This window comes from Scardinius erythrophthalmus (genome assembly GCF_964197995.2).
Source record: "Scardinius erythrophthalmus genome assembly, chromosome: 12".
NCBI lineage: Eukaryota > Metazoa > Chordata > Actinopteri > Cypriniformes > Leuciscidae > Scardinius > Scardinius erythrophthalmus.
In genome coordinates, this window is record NC_138232.1 from 9,086,535 (window position 1) to 9,111,695 (window position 25,161).

At 37.7% G+C, this 25,161-nt stretch overlaps 1 protein-coding gene across 5 annotated transcripts in view; it reads left to right on the plus strand.

The window, feature by feature from the left end:
- Window positions 1–25,161, plus strand: part of pdzrn3b (PDZ domain containing RING finger 3b) — a 98,128-nt gene that overhangs the window by 70,255 nt on the left and 2,712 nt on the right. For 3 of the 5 annotated variants that reach the window (XM_081381309.1, XM_081381312.1, XM_081381311.1), the window contains 6 exons: window positions 20,592–20,845; window positions 21,751–21,838; window positions 23,759–23,857; window positions 23,998–24,060; window positions 24,144–24,245; window positions 24,333–24,449. In XM_081381309.1, coding sequence (XP_081237435.1) covers window positions 20,592–20,845; window positions 21,751–21,838; window positions 23,759–23,857; window positions 23,998–24,060; window positions 24,144–24,245; window positions 24,333–24,449 — 723 coding nt within the window. Of the gene's footprint in view, window positions 1–5,114; window positions 5,441–14,465; window positions 18,261–20,591; window positions 20,846–21,750; window positions 21,839–23,758; window positions 23,858–23,997; window positions 24,061–24,143; window positions 24,246–24,332; window positions 24,450–25,161 lie in introns of those variants that run through there. The other 2 variants (XM_081381310.1, XM_081381313.1) reach the window with 2 other exon arrangements.

Sequence of the window (25,161 nt, forward strand, 5' to 3'; positions counted from 1 at the left end):
TTTGAATTGCAATGTTTTTTATCAATGTATGGAGTTACATTTATAGAGGTGTAGTTTTGTTGTAAAATAAAATTGTAAATAAAAAAAATATTTAAAAAGCAAACATTTATAAAAAATAAATACATTTTAGTAAATTAATAAAAAGTTAATAAAGCAACAAAAAAACCTTATATTTCTATTAAGGAAATATCGCCACCTTGTATCTTCAAAAATGCTATACTTTTCATGAAAAAACACTGCATTTTTAAAAAAAAAATTAAACACAGTGTTGTCAAATGTAGGCAGACACTTGCAAGTGTCATCAGATCATTAACATTTGACCTAAATCAAGCTCAAATGGAGTTATGTGAAGAATTTTGTACGTTTTCTTCAATTTCCAGGTTATTAAGTTTATTGTGCTATGTGGGCGCTCATTTTTTTTTTTTTTTTTTTTTTTTTGTCATTTGGCAAATCTCATGTTATTACAACTGAAGAGCTACACACAGGCTATTTAAGACGGTATTGACTTTGATTCGACGACTGATTCCAGACTAAGACACTCTTCTCCGCTCCTCAAATGCATAAAACATTAGCCTTTATATAGTGTTTTTAGAGTTAAGAAATGCTATACTTATTTAAATAACCAGTTCTTCATTTACCCTTGCATTGCAAACAAACAAAGACTGTTAAAACTGAATGAGGTACTTCATTCAAGGTAGAAGTGTCAGTTCAATGTCATATTATCTTAAAATAATATTTTTTGTGCAGTTCTTTTTATTTGGTCAAGGTTTATTTTCCGATAATGACCGGCTGGTACTTGATGATACTGAAATATAATTTATTTATATATAAAATGATACTTTATTCTGCATCATTGAAACACAAGCTTGCGTCATTCAAACTTTCAGAAACTGTTAAAAATGCTCCCTGAGTGATGTGGTGCTGAGATTTCTCTTTCATGTTTATCGTGTTCTCATCATCTTGTGTCTGTCCATCACTGCAGTGTCCTCTCCTCCCCCACCATGTATCTTGCTCTTTAAACTCTACCCCGCTATAAAAGTGTGATGAGCACCTTTGAATCTCTCTTTCTTCCTCGCAGAGCTTAAACTGTCCGGTAGGGAGAGTGATAGTGTGACATTTAGCCTAGTGGTACGTCAGAAATGCCAGGGCACGGCTCCATTAACTCCCTACCAAACCTGGGCTGAACTCTGATCTCCAACTCAAGTTGCAGGAAGATACAGCTTGTCATGTATTGTCACTGAGAAACAAGGGGTGTTCCAGACTAGTTTAGTAGACTTTTTGAGTTTATAAGATATATTAATTACTTTGAATCAACTTAAACACACTTAGACCAACAATTTTTCCAATTCCCCATTAGTCTAATAGAGTGTGAACAATTCCATATTGAGCATTGTTGCTGATTGTTAAGGGTTTGAGAGTTACCTGCATGCAAATTATGTTACATGCCAGGACATTATGGGGTTACTAGGGTGGGCATTGACACAATTTTCACAATTCGGTTCATTTCAGTTGGATTCAATATCGATTAATTGGGGCCTATCAGGTACAGTACATGGCCAAAACAATCTCTCTCAACTAATGCTGTAAAGTACACTGGGAACCTCACTTGATTTTGCACATAAGGAAGTTTTTATTGTAATACATTTATTATAATTATAATAATACATTTTTAACATGTTTCTACTTATTTTTTTTACTCCTAAAAACATGATGGATTTAAGGTTAAGGTTTAAGATACAATGAATATGTATTAAAGTGTATGTATTTAGCAAAAATAATTGTATTTTTTCTTAAAATAAAATTCTAGCTGACTAACGAGTTTTGAATGGTTTTTTTGAGGTTAATGTAACATGATGTGACATTTTTTACAAGCTTTTTTATTGATTTCTTTTGGCAGTGTACAGATTTCTGTAAATTGTACTTTATCTTTCAACATACCTTCTGATGTTCATTGAAGTTTATTTTGTGCTGTAACTAGTAGTAAAGGGAAAGAGATTATCGGTTCACGTGCGCTTTGTGCTGCCGCTTTGCTTGATCAGCGATCCGTCATGTCACATTAAAGAGCGCCAAAACGTATTTTTTGTTATTTTTAGTTTTTTGGTATTTATTGTTTGAAATTCATTATAAAATTGAGAGAATTTAAAAGTTGTTTCATATCAGACGTAACAAAGCACAAAGCTTACTGATATCTACAATTTTGTTCATTCATCAACTGAAAATAGCATAGACTGAAAGATTGATTCTTTGGATTTAAGAATCGATATCGGTTCTTCAAATGAGAATCGATTAAAGTCGAGTAATCTGTATATTTAACTCAGCCCTAGTGGTTACTGTTATATGATTATTGTTTTGCTGTTATTTATACTGATATTACTAGGCTATATAAAGATGTATATAAAAATATTGAAGAGTTCTCTTTATTTTAAATGTCATATAAAACTATATAAAAAGAATACAATAATGACTGATGTAAAAATTCAATCTGAAATGAATGCAAGTACCTCCTTAGAGTTGGATTCAAAGTGTGGTTTTTAAACAAAGAATCCTTGCCCCCCTGTTGTGGCTGTTAAAACATCAACAGAGACAACTGTTAAACCGGGTCCAATGGGGCCACAGCGAGACATCTGGAGGAACAGGCGATGAATATAAATGTTTGCATCAGAGCTTAAACCCCGGGCAGGACGGCAGTGCTCTCCCAGTGCCGGTGTTGTCTTAATTAAAGTGGGGGTGATGTAGCCGCCGCCACCTCCTGTCAACTCACCTCCTCTCTGGCCCTTCCTCCACCTCCCATGTGGCTCGTGACACCCCGAGAAACATCATTATCTGGGACTTGGGCTGCCTCTTTTGTTTGGCTCAGGCAACAGGAGTCCTACTTTCACTAATGGCCATTTTTTTTTTATTTTTTTTTTTTTTTTCAGAATTTAAAGATCAAGAGTCTGGTAAAAAATAAGTTCCCTAGGGAAGGAGGCGAAGTGTTCTGCTGGCACAACAGCAAAATAGCATATATATATATATGTTATTTATTATTGTCGTTCTTGTCACTGGCGTTATTCTGTGAGTGCAAGTGTATAAGTTTAGATGTATGAGAGTCGTGCCTATATTGTAATCTTCTTGCTGGAGGTGAGATCAGTCGAGAGTCTGTAAATCTCTTCGATCATTTCAGCCTTAAGCAGGTCAGAGGCTAATCCATACACGCTTCTATCAAGGCCAAACAATACCTCTAGGGATGGAAGACAGAAAAATGAAGATGATAAAAAGAAAGAATGACATCCAAATGATGGTACCGTGCCTTCAAATAAACCAAACCCTTATTATCTGCTCGGCATGATGCTTCTAGCAGTCCTTTGTTTTCTCCAGGAGCTTTTATAACATATCATTTGATCTTAAGCGTTCAGGGCTGTCAATCATTCCAAAACCAGAGATGTTGGAAAGGGATTATGCTTGCATTGAGAGAGGACAACAGGACGGTACAGGAATGATGTAAACATTGGAAGTGGAATAATCCTATGGAGCTAGACTGTGAAATGGCAGGAAACTGAGAGTTAAGTATCATATGGAAACATCTGGTCAGAGGAAATCCCACCACCAGATTAAACATAAACATACATAGAAACACTTCAGTTCTCATCCTAGTTCCTCTCTCAGAGACTGGTAGGAAAGGATGGTCCATGCCAACTACCTTCCTGTGCTGCTCCCTCATGACATTCCCGGTCAATGAGATGATAGCTCAAAAAGGGCAGAGGCAGCTTAAACTCGCGTCTGAAATAATATTTTCTTATCTGATAACCGTGAATATACAACAAGGCAAGCCATTTTTGATATCTTTGGAATGCAAAACGTGTTAATGAAAATACAAAGACACATGTGGAATGTGGACAGACATTCAGCTGTCATGCTGTCATTCCTCTATATTGCATTCGAAATACCCATTGATATCAACTCTTGTTGTTTCTTGACTTCTATGTTGTATTACCACTAGAGATGCACAATACATCGGCCAATGTTGAATGAAATTGGATATTTAATTGTGCAAATGCATTTAGATGTTCTTTGTGTCATTGCTTAAATTTTGTTTTTAAAAACAGTAAGTTGATAACACTGATAAATGAAATCTTTATCAAATCATGCTGTACATTTATAATGTTGTAATGCCTAAATTCACTTGTATCATTTTAAAATGAATGATTTATTTATTTTGTATAGGTCGGTTTGTGTTTTTTTGCATTAAGGGGTGCACTTGGCAGTAGTCATTAGTTTTCAATCAGAATTGGCAACATGATTGACAAAGTTGAGTATGCAAATTATCTCTTTGTCAAGTAAGAGTGCCTACTAGCAACCTGTAGAACAGCAATGCCCCATTAGTGAATGAAATTATATCTTAGTTCCCCTTGCGTGAATAAGGAACACTGCCCCAGCACAGTTCAACATTCTTCTAATTGGCACTTATGTTTGGTTGGTTGAGTGGCACCACAGTGTTGGACATGGCCGATGCCAGGTCTGCACTGCCCTATTGTCAGCTATGGTGCCATAAAGGGCAACTCACACATTAGCATGGAACCAAAAGCACAGTGTCGTTTTGCATCAGTCACCTCAGCCTGGTCGTTGAGGTGAAAGGAAACATTCGGTCTTCAGATTTGTTTGCTTGGCCGTTAGCCCACTTATTAAAAACCCCCAAGGATTGCCCCGATTATTATTTTATAGTCCTCATGCATGGTGTATACCAAAGGTCACAGAAATAAAGACAAAACTGAATTTTTACTCTGCTCATTGTTTTTTATAATTTATTGAAAAAATATAGTAGTGGAGAAAAGAAAATCTTACTTGAGTGATTCTCTTTTGTTGCATTAACAATTGTTGACTCAAATGATTTCAATTTGCATAATTATCAGACCCCATTCGACAGTCGTTGTTGTTGGCATAATGCCTTTGTATTTACACATCAGGTGGAACGAGTAATAAATTAATCTTGAGCAGACTTAAATGCACCCAAATCACCATTTACACACAGCAGCACTGTAGGACAGCCCCCTTATGAATATTCAATGAGGCAGTGCTTAATATGCATGAGTGGGCGTGCATAAGTAGTAGAGTGTTGCCGATGTAAGCAGACCGATCCAGAGAGGGGGACTGACTCAGACCTTCATGCACACACTCATACTGAATGATAATGCTTGCTGGAGAGCTTGTGCAAATCTTACAGAATAAAGGAAGTGAGAAACACTGACAAAGGAGGAGGAAGAGAAAAGACAAGGTGTATGGTCAAGAGGGCAGCCACATGTGACAGAGAAAGAGAGAGAGAGCCAGAGGGAGGGAGCGCACTGAGTTCCTGCTCTCCTCCAAGAGAAAAATTAGATGGTCTGATCTGTCCATGATGGGGTGCAGAGTCTGTACTCTACAGAAGCCTCAAGAGCAATACAAACTCCTGTATGAAGTATGCCAGGTAACTGATCGCTTTTTTTCTCTCACAGGAAGTTGTTTGTTGGAATTAATCTCAATCATTTTATGAATAATGTATGATAACTTATGTATAATGTATGATAACAAGGTGGCGCCATGCATGAATCTTAGTGGACTTTTATTTCATGGTCATGTTGAGTTGTTTTTGATAATCAATCATTTTTTAATAATATACAAACATTTAATTCATATTTATGAAAGTGTTTTCTGACAGAATGACGAGTGATGTTGTGGCACTGTGTAGTCCATATTCTTGAGTTATGTGACTGTGGTTGGGATAGCTTGAATTGAGTGTGACAGACAGTTTATGATTCGTCATGTTACAGGTTTGATGTGTGGATAGATCTCAGTCCATCTTCTCTATTTAAAGCAGCTAACTTTTCCATTCTTGGGCTGATTTTCACTGTTGTTTAATCGCTGGCCATCTATTTGGCGTGGTTAGATTTGAGCCCAATACAAAAATGACTTTTGCTTTTGTTTCTTGTTATGTGTTTGGTATAATAAGTATAAAGTGGGTTATTGGCAGATTATTGATACATGCATATATATATACATTTTGATAACAACATAGGTGTCTGGAATTTTTATTGGTGAGCTCATTAATGTATTCGTCAGATATTTCTGAACCTGTGCCATGTCGTGCATCATGTATGAACTGTGTCCTTGTGAGCAGTGTGTTACTGTTTGACATTGTTGTCAGCTCTGATTAATTTCCTGTGGGTTTTTTTATCCTGACGCTTAAAGCTTTAGGATGTCTGACACAATATCGCCGGGAGGCTGTAGATGAAAGCCAGTAGGGGGCCTCTGAGAACACGGCAGGAAACATGCTCTTACTTATACTTATGTAAATGTGCACCCATAAACACATTATCACAGAAATTGACAGTTATCAACAAATTTGAACCTGAATTATATGTTCCAAAATGGGGGCTTCTTGTCGATTTAAAAAGCTCACACAAACTAAAACATGTTAATTTATTCAATTCCTGATAAAAGAACCCTAGAATCGCTACTTCTTGTGGATCTCAGGCATGAAAGCATCCAGGAAGATTGTACAACCACATTTTTAGCACTTCCTCGCCTACTAAGGGATGTATTCTTGGTGTTTGTATGGTGTCTGGAAGGTGCTTTCAGTAAATCTAATGAGTGGCCTGGCCACTTCGTCTTCTCCTTTCACTATATTCCACAGTGGCTGTTTCTCTGCATTAGCTGTTGATGACAGAGCAGTCACTATTGTGAAAGACTTCGCTTTGATCATACAGACTGTGTGAAAGCGGGACTAAAAGCTTTTTCTCCCGCTAAGGGCCGAGCGAATATATACGTGTATTTGTGTGAGCACTACAACAATAAATGGTCTCTGTTTGTTAACAACCCAACATCCGATGTTGGGCTTCAAAGGAAGCGTCAAGCCTTTTCAAATCACTCCCTGTTGAAAAAAACCCCCAAAATACCCTGAATGAAATTAGAAAAGAGACAAAGACATATTGGGCACATCATATGATCTCTTTATTCGACCCACTCCTCCATTCGACTGCATCTGTCATGCTGCTGTCAATTACTTTTGATTGACAGGCTGTTAGTTAAGAGAACCATACTGGTTTCTCTATTGGTACTTTCATTTTGTCAGTTACTCGAAGCCGGATCATCACATGCCTGAGAAAAGATTTGTCAGACAAAGATGCTCATCCATGTTTAACATCAGATGGTGTTCGTTACACCTCACATAATATTGATGTGTCATCTGAGAAGATTTGATATTACTGTTATCTGTACTGGTTGTAGATGTCGCAGCTGTTTTTGCCATTTTTGTCTGGGGTAATACGTCAAAGAGAGACATTGTAACATTGCTGAAATTAGACATGATGAGCAGTTGACTTTTACCAAAACAAGCATCAAACAGAGACATTTCAGACAAGAGAAGACGTCCCTGCTGAAAGCAACAGCATAGGACGCGTTCTTTTGTTCCTAACACAGGACGCGTTTAAAACCAGGTAGACAGAGCACCGATGAATCGTTCAGTCTCTATCCCTGGCTTTCCAGGACTAATATAGTTTCATGTTTGATAACTGTTATACAGAACCGATTAATAATTATTGTTGAGTTTTTACAACATTACACAAGAAAAAATATGCATTATGAAAATGTATAATGATGATATTAATGTTAATACAATTTATATATTTATAGTATTTTTAAGCAATTTTATATATATATATATATATATATATATATATATATATATATATATATATATATATATATATATATATATATATATATATATATATATATATATATATATAAATATATAAATTATCAGTTTTTAACCTGGAAATAACCTTGAAATTCCTAATCCTTTTTTCAGAAATCAACTTAAAAAGGTCATGGCAAATCATGTAACTTTTGTTCAAAAAGTGCAGCAACCACAAACAGCATGACATCATTAAATTGTATATATTCTGTATGTTATGGTATTGTATATTATTCTATTTATATACATACAGTATCTTATTGCCTGTATGTTGTAATATTATAAAATCAACAATCGTGATGGGAAAGTATATTGTTCATGTATACTGCAAAGGTATACCACAGGCAGATAATGGAGTCTTTGTGATGTCCGATCGGTCCGTCTCACACAGACAGTAGGTGCCTGGAGAAGTATGTGGCAGAGGGGGTTGTTGTTTCGTGGGGTAATGTTGAGAGTGCTTTTGGCTGGCGTCGGGGTCACTCACAGTTAAGGCCTGTGAGTGGCGGCAGGATGTCGCTGGGCTTTAATGAATAGAGTGAAAGACTCATTTGAAGTGTGAAAGTGATCTGTTGACTCATCCTTTCCCATGCGCCCGCTTACCCATGTGTCCGGCTGACCTCTCCAAGCATGTGTGTTGTAGATTGTGACATGGAATTGCGTTATTGCAATGGATTGATATTGGTCTTGGGGATTTAAACAGCTTTTCTGAAAATTAGATGTTATTGGGGAGATCTGGAGATTTGTCAGAATGTGTGTGGTTCATTGGATAGCATATAGAGGGGATCAGGCTTCTGACTGGGCCCATCCCCAGATAATACACACAGATCCTCTTCATTAGGGTGTCTGGCACTCTCTCTCTTTCTCTTGCTGTCTCTCTCTCTCTCTCTCTCTCTCTCTCTCTCTCTCTCTCTCTCTCTCTCTCTCTCTCTCTCTCTCTCTCTCTCTCTCTCTCTCTCTCTCTCTCTCTCTCTCTCTCTCTCTCTCTCTCTCTCTCTCTCTCTCTCTCTCTCTCTCTCTCTCTCTTTTAGAGCTCTTCAGAGGCTAACTGATAGAGAGGGATGCCTCCTCCTCACATAAATACATACTCACCTAGAGAGAGATTCATGGGCACCCAGAAATATTTACACAGGCTGTGTGGTTTAGGATACACTACAAATAACTCTAGACATGGGAATCTGAAATTAACACATGCATTGCTTTTATATGTATGTCCATAAATGACGGAGTATTGTAAGTCGAAAAAAAAGAAAAAATCCTCCAAAACGCACCGGCACGTTCGTCAACCCCAGAGGGTTAATCGTGCTCTTCAACCTGTGTGTAAATTCTGTAAGAAGGAATTCTGATATCATGGGAGCAATTCAAGCATAAAGCTTTGTCTTAGTGCAAGTATTGACATATGTGATTAATTTGATTATTTAATCAATTGGCAGCCCAAAATTTACTGTTTCTTTCTAATTATAGTGCCGTTTATTATTACAAATCTCTTGCGTTGGACATGGTGAAAGGAATAAATTCAAACTGATAACACATGACATTTTTGACTAATTCGCTCAAAAGAATCAGTTCATGAGATTACTTTTATTTGTGAATCAGACTACACTGGTTGCTGTATGCTTATTCCTATTGTTGTATATGTGGTCTTTGTATTTTTTCATGTTTTACCACTGAATAGTCAGCCCGTTCTCATCCCAAGGCGTCATATACTGACGCTTTTGACATTTCGTCTACATCGAACGCACATGGCACCCTTTAGCGTCAATATGAGACGCAGATAGATATGGGCCAGAAGGCGCCTCCTAGCGGTCTAACCCTAACCCTACCCCAGACCTAAACCTACCCATAACCGAACAAAGCTCTGTGCGTGTCATATTGACGCTAAAGGGTGCCATGTGCGTTGGATGTAGACGAAATGTCAAAAGCGTCAGTATATGACGCCCTAGGATGAGAATGCGTTGGAATAGTGCAATGAAGTATTGAAGTAGTGAAGTAGTGCACTGTCAAAGTATTTTATGATATTCTGTTTTACTCTGATATTCTATTTCAAATAATTGCTGTTCTCTTGAACTTTGTTTATCAAAGAATCCTGAAACAAGGTATCACAGTTTCCACAAAAAAATATTAAGCAGGAAAAAGAAACTGTTTCCAACATTAAGGTGAGACACTTCAAGTAAAATGCATCGGTTTATGCATCAGTCAATTTAGAAATGTTGGGCTATTTGGCATTTCATAAAGTGTTGTTAACATCCAAAATACACTTTTAAGTGTTGCTTTTCAGAAATCTCCAATTCAGTAGCACTTACATATACCAAGCTTTACAGTTTTATTCCTATCTATATTCTGAAGTTTCTTACTGGGGGGTTTGTTTAGGGTTTTAGTGATAAAAAGAGATCTCCAAAATCTCCTCTGTAAAAATATTTAACTGTAATATGTCAACAAAATGAAAAAAAAACTGTTGAACCATTTCATTTTTTAGTGGCAAGCATTCATCTTGGAAGAGCAGCTTAGCTTCCACTGTGCTTTTATGTTGTATTCTGGCAACATTTGGCAAAATTCTGTGTTTAAAAACAGGTTCAGTTGGCCTATTGATTTCAGTGTAGCGGCCCCATTTAACAAAACCACTCACAGGAAAAGAGAATTAGTCCCTGTGAAGCTACAGGTCGAGAGAAGGTCATTTTCCCCTTCAGTTAAGATAATTAGAACCGAGAGAGGACGCAGCGAGCTTGCCTCGCCATCCCCGAGTAAACTTGATCTCTCTCTTACTGTGCTGAACTCGGTGCTTCAAACAGGAAAGGTATGCACCATGTGGAGATCTAGTCTCCTTTGTCCCTGATGGGCCCATGTTGGCCCATCATGTTGGTGGAGACTGTGTTTGACAGCTCCATGGCTCCTAATCTCCCTAGAAGTGGCCTGTAATGGCCATGGCGCCTGTCTGCACCTCGTGTAAGACCTTCGTTTTAATTAAAGTATCAAAACAGTCAGACTGTTGAAGCTCGGACGCAGATTAGGTTTGTATTGGATGAGTGCTAGCTAATGCATTTTTGCTAGTAACTTTACACACTTTGGCAGACTTTTCACGTTCTTCAAAATGTTTGCAGAAATTAAACGTCCCCCAAAGCAAGGCACGTTTATTTATACAGCACATTTCATACACAGTGGTAATTCAAAGTGCTCTACATAAAAAGGAATTCAAAATAATCATAACAGATTATTAAGAAATAAAATCAACAATAAAAAGTCACTGAGATCAAACAATATAAATATTGAGTTATATATACAGTATATATGTATATATGTATATATGTATGTATGTGTATATATGTGTGTGTGTGTGTGTGTGTGTGTGTGTGTGTGTGTGTGTGTGTGTGTGTGTGTGTGTGTGTGTGTGTGTGTGTGTGTGTGTGTGTGTTAAATATGAATTAAATATATCATGCCATCCATCAATGTCGATGGATTGGATGGATGGATGGATGGATGGTGGGACTTCAAATACAGAACATCCATCCATCCATATGAAATTTTTAATTTGGCATCAGACTGTAATAATTCTGTTACAAAGGATTTATTGCAAATTTTTTTGTTCATGTTTGTGTCATTTAGTTGCATCGTCTTTTCTAAACTGCTTCCACTATCACAATCCTTCTCGCTATCCCCCTCTTCCCCTAATAAGTCTTTACATTGATGGGATAGAAAACGCTCGTTGCTGTGGGGAAATAGACTGAGTGTAGTCTAGTTATCTTAATCAGGGACAGGTCCTCCCCACAGCGCTTCCACAGCTGCTTCACGCTGTAGCAGGTGGCCGACAGTCTGCTGGCTTACATGCTAACACTTTCCTCTACTGCCATTGATGGGTAGACAAAGCATGGACAGAACATGACAAAGACATACACAAAGTGACATGAAACAGATGGAATGAGACAAATGGGCAGATGAAATACAGACATAACATGTCAATATTGACATGTCATTGACAGTGCTGTAGACAATATTAATTTACCATAGCAAAGTAAGGACTTAACATGAACTGTTTAAGCTGCTCACAGACCCAGTTTGACTGAACATGTTAAGGTACAGACAAAACATATTCAGCATGAAGAAGCAGAAGTTCTGTTTGAAAGCTTAGTGACGTGCCTTGCTGTCTACTGCCTACATAGGAAGCTGCCTTCTTAGACAGTAGCCTAACTGAATTGTAACCTCATAAATGACTGATTTATAATACTTTAAGTGCAAAAGTTTGTAAGACAAAAAAGCTTTGCCAATTGGGTAAATATAATGAACTTAATTAAAGATAATGTAAATTCTCTGAAAATGTTTTATTAACTAACACTAAGAAAATAAACTGTACTAGAGTTTGCTGTAATATAATTAATAATATATGCAAATGTGTACAAGCAAATGCAATTCTGATCATAAAAAACTCAAAACAAACACAAATATCAGATAGAATTTGATTTTTTTTTTCAATGCATCTTGAGGTTTTTTATTTTGCTGTGTATTATTTTAATTTTTTTTTTACAGGGAGACGATACATAGTTTGCAGTAGATTCTTAGTGGAGAATATGAATAGATGAGCATTGTTTTGTCAGACATGATTATGCATGGTGATGGACAAACACAGGTGTGCCCACACGTTTTTATGGACAGCTTTATTTGCACAGATGCATCAGATTCTTTGCAATTAAAATGAAATATGACCAGATTAAGCGTCCCAACTGTCTTTATTTTCACTCGTGATGTTACGTCTGCCATTTGTTCTGTCTAATGCTAGGGGTCAAATATTTTTGCCGTCTGTTTTTTAATTACACACAAGGAAATATTAAAAGCGAAGCATGTCAACCTTTATCCATTCTAACCAAAGAAATGACTTAATTCTGAATAATTTATATTAATAGACCCAATTCTGAGAAGCTAAACTGCTGTTAACATTTCCATCATCAGAGAACAGACTTCCACTCCAGAGACTTTTTATTCTTTAGAATGTGATAAGACACAATTTAACAGCATACAATCGAGCGCATGCATGTTGGGGGGAATGGTGACATGCTTCCCTGGTGTCCATGCTGAGTCATGAATAAAACATGCTAACAGAGAAGTTTGAACTCTCTAGGCTAGAGCAGTTGGCTGATGAATGCTGATGATGGAGCTATTATATATCATTTATATTCAGAATGAGCACTCTCATAGTGGCTAAATACTGCTTGCTGTGCGGCTCACTTTAAAAATATTGGGGCTGCTGTGTCTTAAAGAAGTGCTTTACACATTCATGGGCACTAAAAACTTGTTGTGCAAGAGTGTGAAGATGGTATTGTCAGCATTTCTAGTGTTAGCTCTCTTTGTCCAGATGGTATCATTTGTCAAATATATGTTTTGTAACATTATATATTCCCCACAATCCCCACAGATAACATTTAACTAGAACATAAGAGTGTGTGAGTGTCAGCAATTTTGCATACATCGCAATTGTCTGCATGATATTATTATTTTATTTTATATTTTAACCATAACTGCTTTATGTGGGGTCGCAGTGATGCGTTTATTAATTTATTTTTATTCATTTATTTTTCTTATTCTTGCACTTGCATCAAAAAACCCATATTACTTTATACATGCTCTGTACCACTGCAACTTATTGGTCTGTTAAATTTTATGTGAGTAGAATAAAATAACTTTTAAGCAAATTTCAATATTCAGATTATCCATATCCGTTGTGCGATGAACAATTATTCATTTTTCCTCACTGATTGCATATATTTGGTTACATAATTCTTGTATAAACAGGATTATCTACAGATTGGTTCTAGATGAGCACTAGCTCAAGAGTGAAAGGAAACTAAAAAACAGTGATTAGAAGGCAGTAACTAATTATGCACAGGTGTACTCTTTGACAGTAATTAACATTAAAAGATGAGTCCATGCAGGTGCCACAGAGAGGCAGATGTTTCTGAAGTTCTCGGTTCTGCACATCTTCTTTACTTCATGTAAACCAGCTTTCTCTTCATCTCCACCACTTTGCATTCTCACAAATTCTGGATGTTCACTAATAACTTCTATATGTCTTTACTGTATTTTTCCATAGGAATTCATTTCTTGTTTACCAGACCAGGTTAGGACCAGGCCCAGAAGGGATCTGGACTTTTTCCACATTTTGTTGCACTGATTTTACTGGGGACAATTGCATTATTCCTCAAGCATATTCAAGTACCCAAAATATGGCCTTAAATTCTGCAGAAAGTTCAGTGGGAGATGATTTCATGTGAGCCTGGTTATAACCTCAAACTGCTAGTAAGGTAAGGAACTACAGTGAGGAAAATAAGTATTTGAACACCCTGCTATTTTGCAAGTTCTCCCACTTAGAAATCATGGAGGGGTCTGAAATTGTCATCGTAGGTGCATGTCCACTGTGAGAGACATAATCTAAAAAAAAAAATCCAGAAATCACAATGTATAATTTTTTAACTATTTATTTGTATGATACAGCTGCAAATAAGTATTTGAACACCTGAGAAAATCAATGTTAATATTTGGTACAGTAGCCTTTGTTTGCAATTACAGGGGTCAAACATTTCCTGTAGTTTTTCACCAGGTTTGCACACACTGCAGGAAGGATTTTGGCCCACTACTCCACACAGATCTTCTCTAGATCAGTCAGGTTTCTGGGCTGTCGCACGAGAAACACAGAGTTTGAGCTCCCTCCAAAGATTCTCTATTGGGGTTAGGTCTGGAGACTGGCTAGGCCACGCCAGAACCTTGATATGCTTCTTACAGAGCCACTCCTTGGTTATCCTGGCTGTGTGCTTTGGGTCATTGTCATGTTGGAAGACCCAGCCTCGACCCATCTTCAATGCTCTAGCTGAGGGAAGGAGGTTGTTCCCCAAAATCTCGCAATACATGGCCCCCGGTCATCCTCTCCTTAATACAGTGCAGTCGCCCTGTCCCATGTGCAGAAAAACACCCCCAAAGCATGATGCTACCACCCCCATGCTTCACAGTAGGGATGGTGTTCTTGGGATGGTACTCATCATTCTTCTTCCTCCAAACACGTTTAGTGGAATTATGACCAAAAAGTTCTATTTTGGTCTCATCTGACCACATGACTTTCTCCCATGACTCCTCTGGATCATCCAAATGGTCATTGGCAAACTTAAGACGGGCCTTGACATGTGCTGGTTTAAGCAGGGGAACCTTCCGTGCCATGCATGATTTCAAACCATGACGTCTTAGTGTATTACCAACAGTAACCTTGGAAACGGTGGTCCTAGCTCTTTTCAGGTCATTGACCAGCTCCTCCCGTGTAGTTCTGGGCAGATTTCTCACCTTTCTTAGGATCATTGAGACCCCACGAGGTGAGATCTTGCATGGAGCCCCAGTCCGAGGGAGATTGACAGTCATGTTTAGCTTCTTCCATTTTCTAATGATTGCTCCAAAAGTGGACCTTTTTTCACCAAGCTGCTTGGCAATTTCCCCGTAACCCTTTCCAGCCATGTGGAGGTGTACAATTTTGTCTCTAGTGTCTTTGGACAGCTCTTTGGTCTTGGCAATGTTAGTAGTTGGATTCTTACTGATTGTATGGGGTGGACAGGTGTCTTTATGCAGCTAACGACCTCAAACAGGTGCATCTAATTTAGGATAATAAATGGAGTGGAGGTGGACATTTTAAAGGCAGACTAACAGATCTTTGAGGGTCAGAATTCTATCTGATAGACAGGTGTTCAAATACTTATTTGCAGCTGTATCATACAAATAAATAGTTAAAAAATCATATATTGTGATTTCTGGATTTTTTTTTTTTAGATTATGTCTCTCACAGTGGACATGCACCTACGATGACAATTTCAGACCCCTCCATGATTTCCAAGTGGGAGAACTTGCAAAATAACAGGGTGTTCAAATACTTATTTTCCTTACTGTAGGTGGTAGAGTTTGGGAAACTGTATTTCATCAAACGGATAGTAGCAGACAACTCATTATAGGAGACAGGAAGCTTGAAGGAAGTGATTTAGCCTCCTACTATTGATCCTCTGTGGATAACAGAAGGTCTCATGCTTAAACAGGATTAAGAGCAAGTAAACAGCGGCGTCTTTTAGCAGGCGTCCATGCTTATCAGGGGCATTAGTTTCCCTCTGTTTGCTGCTTAATCCACACTGAGATGTCATGCTGCAGTGTATAAAGGTTGCTGTGTTTCAAGTCAGTCAGAACTGTAAGAAGGTTTCCTCATTCTGAATGACATAACACACACACAGACATACACATCTTCTAGACCATATCAAACCCTGCCAGATTGCAAACCCCCCTCCCCCATTTTTTCTTTAAGACTGTTATGTTTGGAAGAAAAGAGGAATTAAGTCCCTGGACAGAACTAACACATGGTGAGAATGTTCTTTCAGGGATTCTGGGAATAAAGCCTTAAAGTGTTCGTTCACCCAAGAAATGAAAATTCTGTCATCATTTACTCCTCTCATGTCGTTCCCAACTCATAAGACTTTTGTTTATCTTCAGAAAACAAATGTAGATATGTTTAATGAAATCGGAGAGATTTCTGTCCCTCTGTTGACAATTTGCCACTTTGACATTTCAAAAAGTTAATAAAGAGACTTTCTCCAAAAAGTCAAAATTTTCTGAAGACTCGATTGCTTTATATGATGAACAGATTGAATTTAGACATTTATTCACATATAAACATTTATCAACTCACACGTCAGTTGTGGTAAACGCAAGCTCAAGCATGTTCTCTTAACATTCAAGAACCAATGAGCTTCATTCTTGTGTGTTACGCAGCATGTTTGAGCTCCTGCAAGAACCAATGAGGTTCATTCATTCATGTGTGTTACGCAGCATGTTTGAGCTTCTGCAAGAACCAATGAGGTTCATCCCTGTGTGTTACGCAGCATGTTTGAGCTTCAGCAAGAACCAGTGAGGTTCATTCTCACACTTCAAGCAGGATCGGTTGAGCTTCTGTTTATTTTCGCTAATCAATGTTTATATGTGAATAAAATTATGTTCATCATATAATGCGATCATCTCTCTTCAGAAGATTTGGACTAAACTGCTCAGTTCATATGGATTAGTTTTACATTCTCTTTATGAACTTTTTGAAGCATCAAATTGGTAGTTGCATAGCTGTCAATGGAGGGACAGAAATCGTTAAGATTTCGTTAAAAAGATCTGTGTTCCAAAGATGAACGAAAGTCTTACGGGTTTGGAGCAACATGAAGGGTGTGTAATTGATGACATAATTTTAATTTTTGGGTGTACTAATTTAATTTACCCTTTAAGCTGTCTGTCACATTTTTTATAATGTTCTTCTTAAGCTCATACACCTGGTTTCACAGACAGGGCTTAGATTAAGCCAGGATTAGGCCTTAGTTCAATTAGGACATTCAAGTAGCTTTAATAAACTGCCTTAGAAAAAAAATTACTGGTGTGTTGTTGGGACAAAACAATGGCACTGGCATATTTTAAGATATGTCAGAGCAAGTTGCTTTCATTTAAAACAGCTCAAACATTTATTTTATATAAAGCATTTTAGTCTGAGACTAGGCTTAAGCCTTGTCTGTGAAACCGGGGGATAATGTGTAGAATGTAAAACATCCACCTAACTAGAGAAAACTCATGGGAAAATCAGTGTTTAATTTGGTATTTGTGAAGCAGACATTGATGATGAAGTTGGAATTGTTTTCCAAGTCAAATAGTCCTGATCTAGTTTTGCATCTGATTTTTCTGTTGTTGAGTAGTGTTTCCCAATGCATGTTTAATTTTGACATTTCATTGAGTTTATTGATATTTACAAGTAGCGGGAAAAAGGTCCAATCCACCTCACATCAGAAAGGTTTGACTTTTTTTATAATTCTGGTACTAACCAGAGTTGGAGTAATGACATGAATTCATTCAGAGCCTTGAATTCCTTGTGAATTACCTATAATGGTAAATATACCACGCAAACTTGTGATTTAGGTTAGTAGGGCATTTAGTATATTAGAAATAGACTGTAGTCTTGTTTAAGGCCATAAGCCAAGACCCAGATCCAGATCAAGACTAAGGATATATTTAGCTACACTACTATTCAAAACTTTGGGGTCAGTAAGATATAAACAAAAATATTAAGCAGCATGTGAAGTTTATATTTTAGATTTAACTTTTCATATTGTGTCAGTATGAATATTCTTTCTGTATGAATTGTCTAATGCAACAGCATGTCATCCGTGAGTGGTCGTTCCACTGGGTCTGTGTTAAACAGAGTGTGAGGAGGCTCAGTTTTCACTATTCTGGTGTGTATTCCTCAGTGAGACGGTGTCAGAGGTGAGCTGTGTGAATGGGGGTCCTGGTTCCCCCCTTCCCTTTGCTGAAGGGGCAGTGAGGCAGAACGTTTCCAGGGTTGAGGCTTTGTCTCAGGGTCGTGGGCTTCGAGGAGGAGAGGGATTCCTAAACACCTAAGTCTTACCGTGAACCAGACGGACACACAAAAAGGGATGATTGTGTTATTGACCTAGCTGATGGAGAAAGAGAGAGGAAAAGAAAATCTATACAGAATTGAATACAAGGAGTTAACAGTTGAAAGGTAAAATAAAGAAGAAAAAAAAAGATTTGCCATCTTCAGTAACAAAAAAAAGTACAAAAAAAAAGTTACCTTGGTGTGTTTTTTTCCGACATGTACCATTGTACTGATACGGTTTTATTTCTAGGTTAGCATTTACTAATTAGTTCCTTTTCAAAAATATATACCATGGAACTACCATGTGGTTTTGTACCATGGTATGAGATGGTTATGTTGTGGTACTTTGAAATATACTTTGGTACTGAAATTAGTTTATAATGGTAGTACCATGTAATCATGTCCAATAAAACATACCTTTGAATTTTTTTTTTTTTTTTTTTTTTTTTTAAGGATTTAAATAATGTTGGAAGTACCACAAACTGTAATTAATTACCATAATCATTCAAGGACCATATTATCTGTAAAATGTATGTACCATGGTTTAAGCATCTTATACACCTCACTGCACTATTAAACCTCCATACTTTTTAAAGTTAATATTGAATATTGGTTAAAAAAATGTAAAAGGCTTTTTTAGTGTTCATTTATGAATATGGTGAATCTTAGTTTTTTTCTGTTTCGGAAGTTTCAGAGTTTGGATTCATATTGGATGTTCCAATTATCCCTCTAGCTGGGATTAGTTTTAATCCTCTTGGTTATTAGTTAACATATTCCCTCTTCAAAGCTGAAGTGCTCCGGTCCTGCCTGTTTGAAAATCCGAGAATTGGATCCAGCAGCTTGTGAATTAGACTCTATATATTTCTCACAAGTGATTTATTTATTTATAAAGGAAATGGAATGCACAGTGGATTTCAGTGGATACATTTCTAAAAGCTGTGTGAGAGGTGTGATTCTGCGGACAAGTTGCAGAAATGTTTGATGTAAAAGAATATGGCATACAACTAGAGAAATCCATCCATGGCTCAGAAAATTAAGGCTAAACCATTATTTTTAGCCATTATAATGTAACCAGTATTTGTATGTAAAAATATGTGTGCCTGCATTTGGAGATATTCACTTTGTGTGCACTAATAAGATGTTTGTGCATTCTCAAACATTGCATCACCCAATTTATTGTTTTTTTTTCCTTGAATTTCATCACACCCTTGTGCTTGTCTGTGTGTGTGTGTGTGTGTGTGTGTGTGTGTGTGTGTGTGTGTGTGTGTGTGTGTGTGTGTGTGTGTGTGTGTGTGTGTGGTGGGGGGGGGTTGCATACGAGGCTGTGAATGCCTCAAGCAAAGATCCTATCAAAGCTGTCTCTCGTCTAGAAATCAAGAATGAACAAATGGGAATGCTGTGTTTGTTGAGACGGGAACATGGGGAAAATCTCTATAAGCTCTGAGATAAGAAAGACGGTTCCACCCAAGGTCAAACACCCTGTTAGCAAACACACTAACAGAAACTGTCATGCTTTTGCAACCTAATGAAGGTGCGCTAGCTGTTCGGTTTAGCTTGACATCACATCAGCCCATACAGGACACTTTTTGGAAATAAATTATGCAATACAACAGCAATAAAATGTATACTTTTTACTACTTTGACAGCATGTTTTTGGACATGTGTTTGTCATTTGATTTAAGCAATTCATTTGTTCTCAGTTATATATTATATAGCCTAAACTTTTATTTATTTATTTATTTATTTACTTACTCACTTTATTCATATCTACATTAGAAATTATTAAAAGAATATGGTAATAAGTAATAACTCTTACAAGGTATACATCAAAGTACTAGCATCACTGTGTTGCCTCCATATTGCTTCTTTGTAAGGGTAGCAAGAATCAGTAGGCCTACTGTACAAATCCGTTTTGAAATTTCCCTTTATGCGTGCAGCTCAGACCCCATCTGGCCTTGGTTCTCTGCACTAAAAGATTGCTTTGAACCTCTTCTTTCTCATTCCTTTTCAGCCCTCATCAGCAGTTGCTCTGCTCTTGATTGGTGTGTCATGCTTTGGCCCTGAAGCTCGCATTCATTTCCTCTTGTACAGCTCCCACATCATCTTCCAGGGGGGCCCTCGTCTTCAAATTACTTAGCTAAATTCGTTTCCCCTGGTTCAGTTTGTTTAATGACCCTAGTTAATTAGCAAGAGAGAGCTTTCTAATTTATGTTGTTGTTTTGCTGAGTCTATCTTTGACCCCCGAGAGCTGCGAGAGGCACTACAGACGCTTTGTTCTGTTGCAACGGTTGTTTTTATTGCTTTGCTCCCTTGAATTTGTCATCTCAGAGCAGCTCTACTGTTTACAATGGAGTAGTTTGTGTTATGCAGCCTGCTCAGTCATATTCAAAACTCCACACACATTAATGCTTAAACGATTTTTAACATCAGTGCTGTTATGTTTGTCCGTTTCAACAGGTCAATGGAAAGGACTTGTCCAAGGCGACGCACGACCAGGCAGTTGAGGCCTTCCGTATGGCTAAAGAGCCTATCATGGTCCAGGTGCTACGCCGTGCTCCCAGACCCAAACCTACAGGCCCAAGTGGGGAAGCGCAGGTAGTGGACATCTGCACCCAGACGGACATCACCTTCCAACATATCATGGCCCTCAGTAAGCTGCCTACGTCCTCCCCGCCTGGGGATGTGCTTGAACAGTACCTGCTCCCAGAGGGGTGAGTCTCAGACCTCTGGACCAATCAGAATGCATATCACAGATTTCAGTTAAGACTGACTCCTAACTAGTGAAGATGGTGCTGTTTATAGCAAAGAGAGTGCTGAGACGAATTGGAAATGTAGCATTTACGTGCCATTGCACATAATTCAGAAGTTGCTCAACCAACCCAACTAGAGTTTAATATACTTGTCACACTAACAGTGTTTTGGCCCAGGGCACAAGATGAAATTAAGTTGCTCTCATTTATTTGGATTTGCATTGTCCTCTCACATCTCACTGCATGTGCCCTCGGGGTTTGCCTCTCACATGTTACTGACAGGAACTTGGTAGCCAAGAGAAAATAATTGAATTGATTTTTTCCCAATATGCCAAAATTAAAAAATAACTTGCTGATATCTAATTTCTGCAGATGCTTGTTTTTATCTTATAAATTATTTTACTATTTTACTATGTCAAAATAGATTATGACCGGTGTTGTTCAACATAATTTTATGAAGTTGATAGTTACAGATCTAAAATCGATTGGATGAGCCATTTTTATTGATTTTTTTATTTTTTTTGTCTAAAGAATGTTTTTATCATTATTATTATTATTAATGTTAGGGTTAGTAATAATAATAATAAATTAGAATATTTATTGAACATTGCTATTTTTATCACTATTTAGGTTGTTTTATAAAGCAATTATCCACAAGAAACCACATATTCCAGTGATTTACTAAGAGTAAAATCCCTTAGATGTGAGATGTGAAATTGGCACCTCTGCCAGCCTTGTAGCATTTCACAGAACGTATGTATTAATCAACCGTCTAAAACTTGAATACAGGGTTCATTTGATAAGCACAGTGCCTCTATATTATTGTTCCTTACAGTATGATATGGTTTTGGTTTTGTGTTTTCTAGACACTCTCCTGCTCATGAATACTTCGACCCCAATGATTTCCTCGAGGGAATGCAGCATGAGATGGAAAGAGAGGAGCTAGAATATGAGGTGATGCCACAGAATCTCTCTCTTTTTACTCCATCTTCTGTCGTCCCTGAAATGTGAATTAAGACATGCTGACGCCAGGCCTGATGCAAACTGTGTCCACTGATCTATTGGTGAATTGACTAACCATACCCTCCATTACCTCACACAGACATTGAAGTGGTCAGCTGTACCAATATCAAGTAGCCTTTTTAGCCTTGTTCCCTTGAACAGATGCGAGACAAGGATATCATTATTTACTTTTGTCATTGACTTATATATCGGTGATTAGACTGGCGTGATTGATCTGAATGTACAATGAGCATAGACAGATTACACTGTAATGAGAGTGGTAGGCAGTGAGTCATGAGGGGTCACGAGTGAGTTCATAAAGAGATGAAGTTCACAGACTTGTAACAGCAGATGCTCTGCACATAGCCCTCTTAACGACCTCTCATTGGCCCCTGAGGGCCTCCAGGTGCCGCACTGGGGGCCCAGCAGACAGAGATCAACGACCAGGATGGGGCCAATCTGAATGCCCAACAACACCACCACCCTCCTGCCTTGTTTACCTCTTTTATTAAAGTCCCCGTGAACCGGAAGTTGCAAACGACTTTTCTCCAGTGTTATGACGTATTTCCCAGTGAAAAGGAATATTGAACAGAGGGCAGGGTTTTACTCTAGCGCTCCTCCTCTCCATCTCTCGCTCATAGCAGACTAACGGTTTGAGGGGAGTGGTTAAGCGTTGCCCAAACCAATTCCTCAAACCTACGTCATCAGAGAAGGTCCTCCAATGCAGAGGGGAGGGGCATTTTCAGATTTTGATTAAAGATTACCATGGTAAAAAAAAATTTTTTTTAAATATTTTCTTGCACGGATTAATTGTTCACCACAAGACTAGTAATATGCGCTAACAAAGTAAATAGGGTCAATTTTGATTTCATGGGGACTTTAATGCACTCCATTGCACTTGAAGGACAAAGGAAAGATAGTTTTAGATGCTGTGAGGTAGAAATGGATTAATGCATTAAATGTTTTGGGGTCTTTTCATACCATAGTGTAGTGTTGGAAAACATTTGTAATCATGTTATGTAATGAACTAACCAGCTTATCAAATACTTCATCAGCATGGTCACGAGCAAATCCATACTCTAAGAAAAGTCTGAGAGATTTATAATGGACAATTATTGCTTGGCCAAATCTCATGAAACTTGTCAAGAATGATATGATTATATTTCACCCCAAAATAAAATAATAGGAAATAATATGGAAATAATAAGTAAGGAGTTATATTTTTTTCAGTTATATTTAAAAACGAATTAAGTCTATGTTTTGGACCATGAAGATTTTACATTGTGACATTTCTACCACCTATTCTCATTACCACAATACAAAAAAAGTCTTATTCTCAGTATTATCATATGGAAAAAAGTTTATTAAACTTTATAAAAAAAAAATCTTACCAACCCTACATTTTTTGAAGAATAGCATATACATATGTTTCCTTGCCTGGGCATGTATTCATGTGAGTCACCTATTTACATTGACGGAGACTGATGGTGGAGCGTTTGTTGGTTGGTGTAGTAGATTACAGAGGATTTTTTTGTAGTGAACTGTTTGATTGCTCAATAACAGCTTCATTCACCCTCTTCCTTCATGTCTGCTTTGATACCCGCCCCATGAGAGCTGTGATCTCCATATGTATCTTGTAGATTACAGGTGTTGACACAAGATGAACGAGTCTCTGTTCATGTACATGTTTGTGGCAGTATGCCGTTCTGTCGCGGCACTCTTAAATCTGGGCCAATTATTCAAATGTGTAGATCAAGACAACAGATTGTGTGCATTTGTCTGATTAAACTGCTTTGTTTACACTGTTCGGCAAGTCAACTTACAAATGACTTCTATTTTTCTGTGCATTAAAATATCACTCTCTTCTTTCAGGAAGTGGATTTATACAGAACTAATGTCCATGATAAATTGGGGTTTACTGTGTGCTACAGGACCGATGATGAGGATGAGACAGGGATATATGTCAGTGAGGTGAGTTGCATCATGAAAATAGCCATATTTGTGATTGTGAATGTCTGAGGCACGTTCTTAAAATATATGTGGTTTGAGTTGTGAATCACTTTTTTTTTTCGGGTTTATAGTCTTGGTCACCAATTTTTCTCATTGTGCAGATTGATCCGAACAGCATTGCTGCAAGAGATGGACGAATTCGAGAGGGAGATCGAATCATCCAGGTTTGCTTTATTTAATTTATGTAATTCATCTTATTTCATCATTTTCAGGCATTGTCTAAAAAAATCTCCACTTCACAATTCAGATCAATGGTATTGAGATCCAGAACCGCGAGGAAGCAGTGGCTCTTTTAACCAGTGAAGAACACCCAAATGTGTGCCTGCTATTGGCTCGACCAGAGATACAGGTCAGAGACCCAGGTCAGAGACCAAGCTTCTCTACTTTCAAGGACAGCTGATAGCTGATAGCTGTTCTCCTGTCCTTTTTGTTTTAGCTGGATGAAGGCTGGATGGATGATGACAGAAACGACTACCTGGATGACCTCCACATGGATATGTTGGAGCAACAACACCATCAGGCCATGCAGTTCACCGCAAGCATGCTCCAGCAGGTACAGTAAATCCATCACAAAGTCACTCGTGGAGTCCGTCAGGAGGCATATCAGTCAATCATATCTCAGCCTGTCATTGGATGACATCTAACATATCAATCATAAATTCTGTATCCGTCACTGAGCTAGAGATAAAGAAGGCAAGCCAGGACTTTGGTTTAAATAAAGCATGACTAGTTTAGGCCCCATTTGCACCTGGTATTAACATCTGTTTCAGGTGATTCGATCTGAAGTGGACTGTGCAATTTACATGTGTAAACAGGGTCAAATGCATCTTGATCAGGTGTCAGATCTCATATTAAATTTAGTAATGTAAGCACTAATATGTCCTGATGCATCCCAAACATTAATGAATGATTGTTTATTCTTGCTTACTCTTGTTATAATATGTATGCCAAAGCTAGAAACTTTGCCTGTTCACCTAAGGTTCCAAAAAACATCCTCTAAAACATCTGGAAAAGCCTGTAGATCTTGACCAAAAAATGATTCACCTCTTGATAGAAATAAATGTTGTGATGTTATTTCCATCCAGAGGTGCATCCATATTTGGTCAAGATCTTGTATTGAGAATGCAAGAGTCCAGCACTCTTTAAAGTCTACTCCAGCACATCCCAAAGACTTTCAATGAATTTAAGGTCTGGACTCAGAGGTGCCAATTCATCTGTGAAAATGATTCTTCATGCCCCTCTTATCCCTCTTAACCATTCTTTCA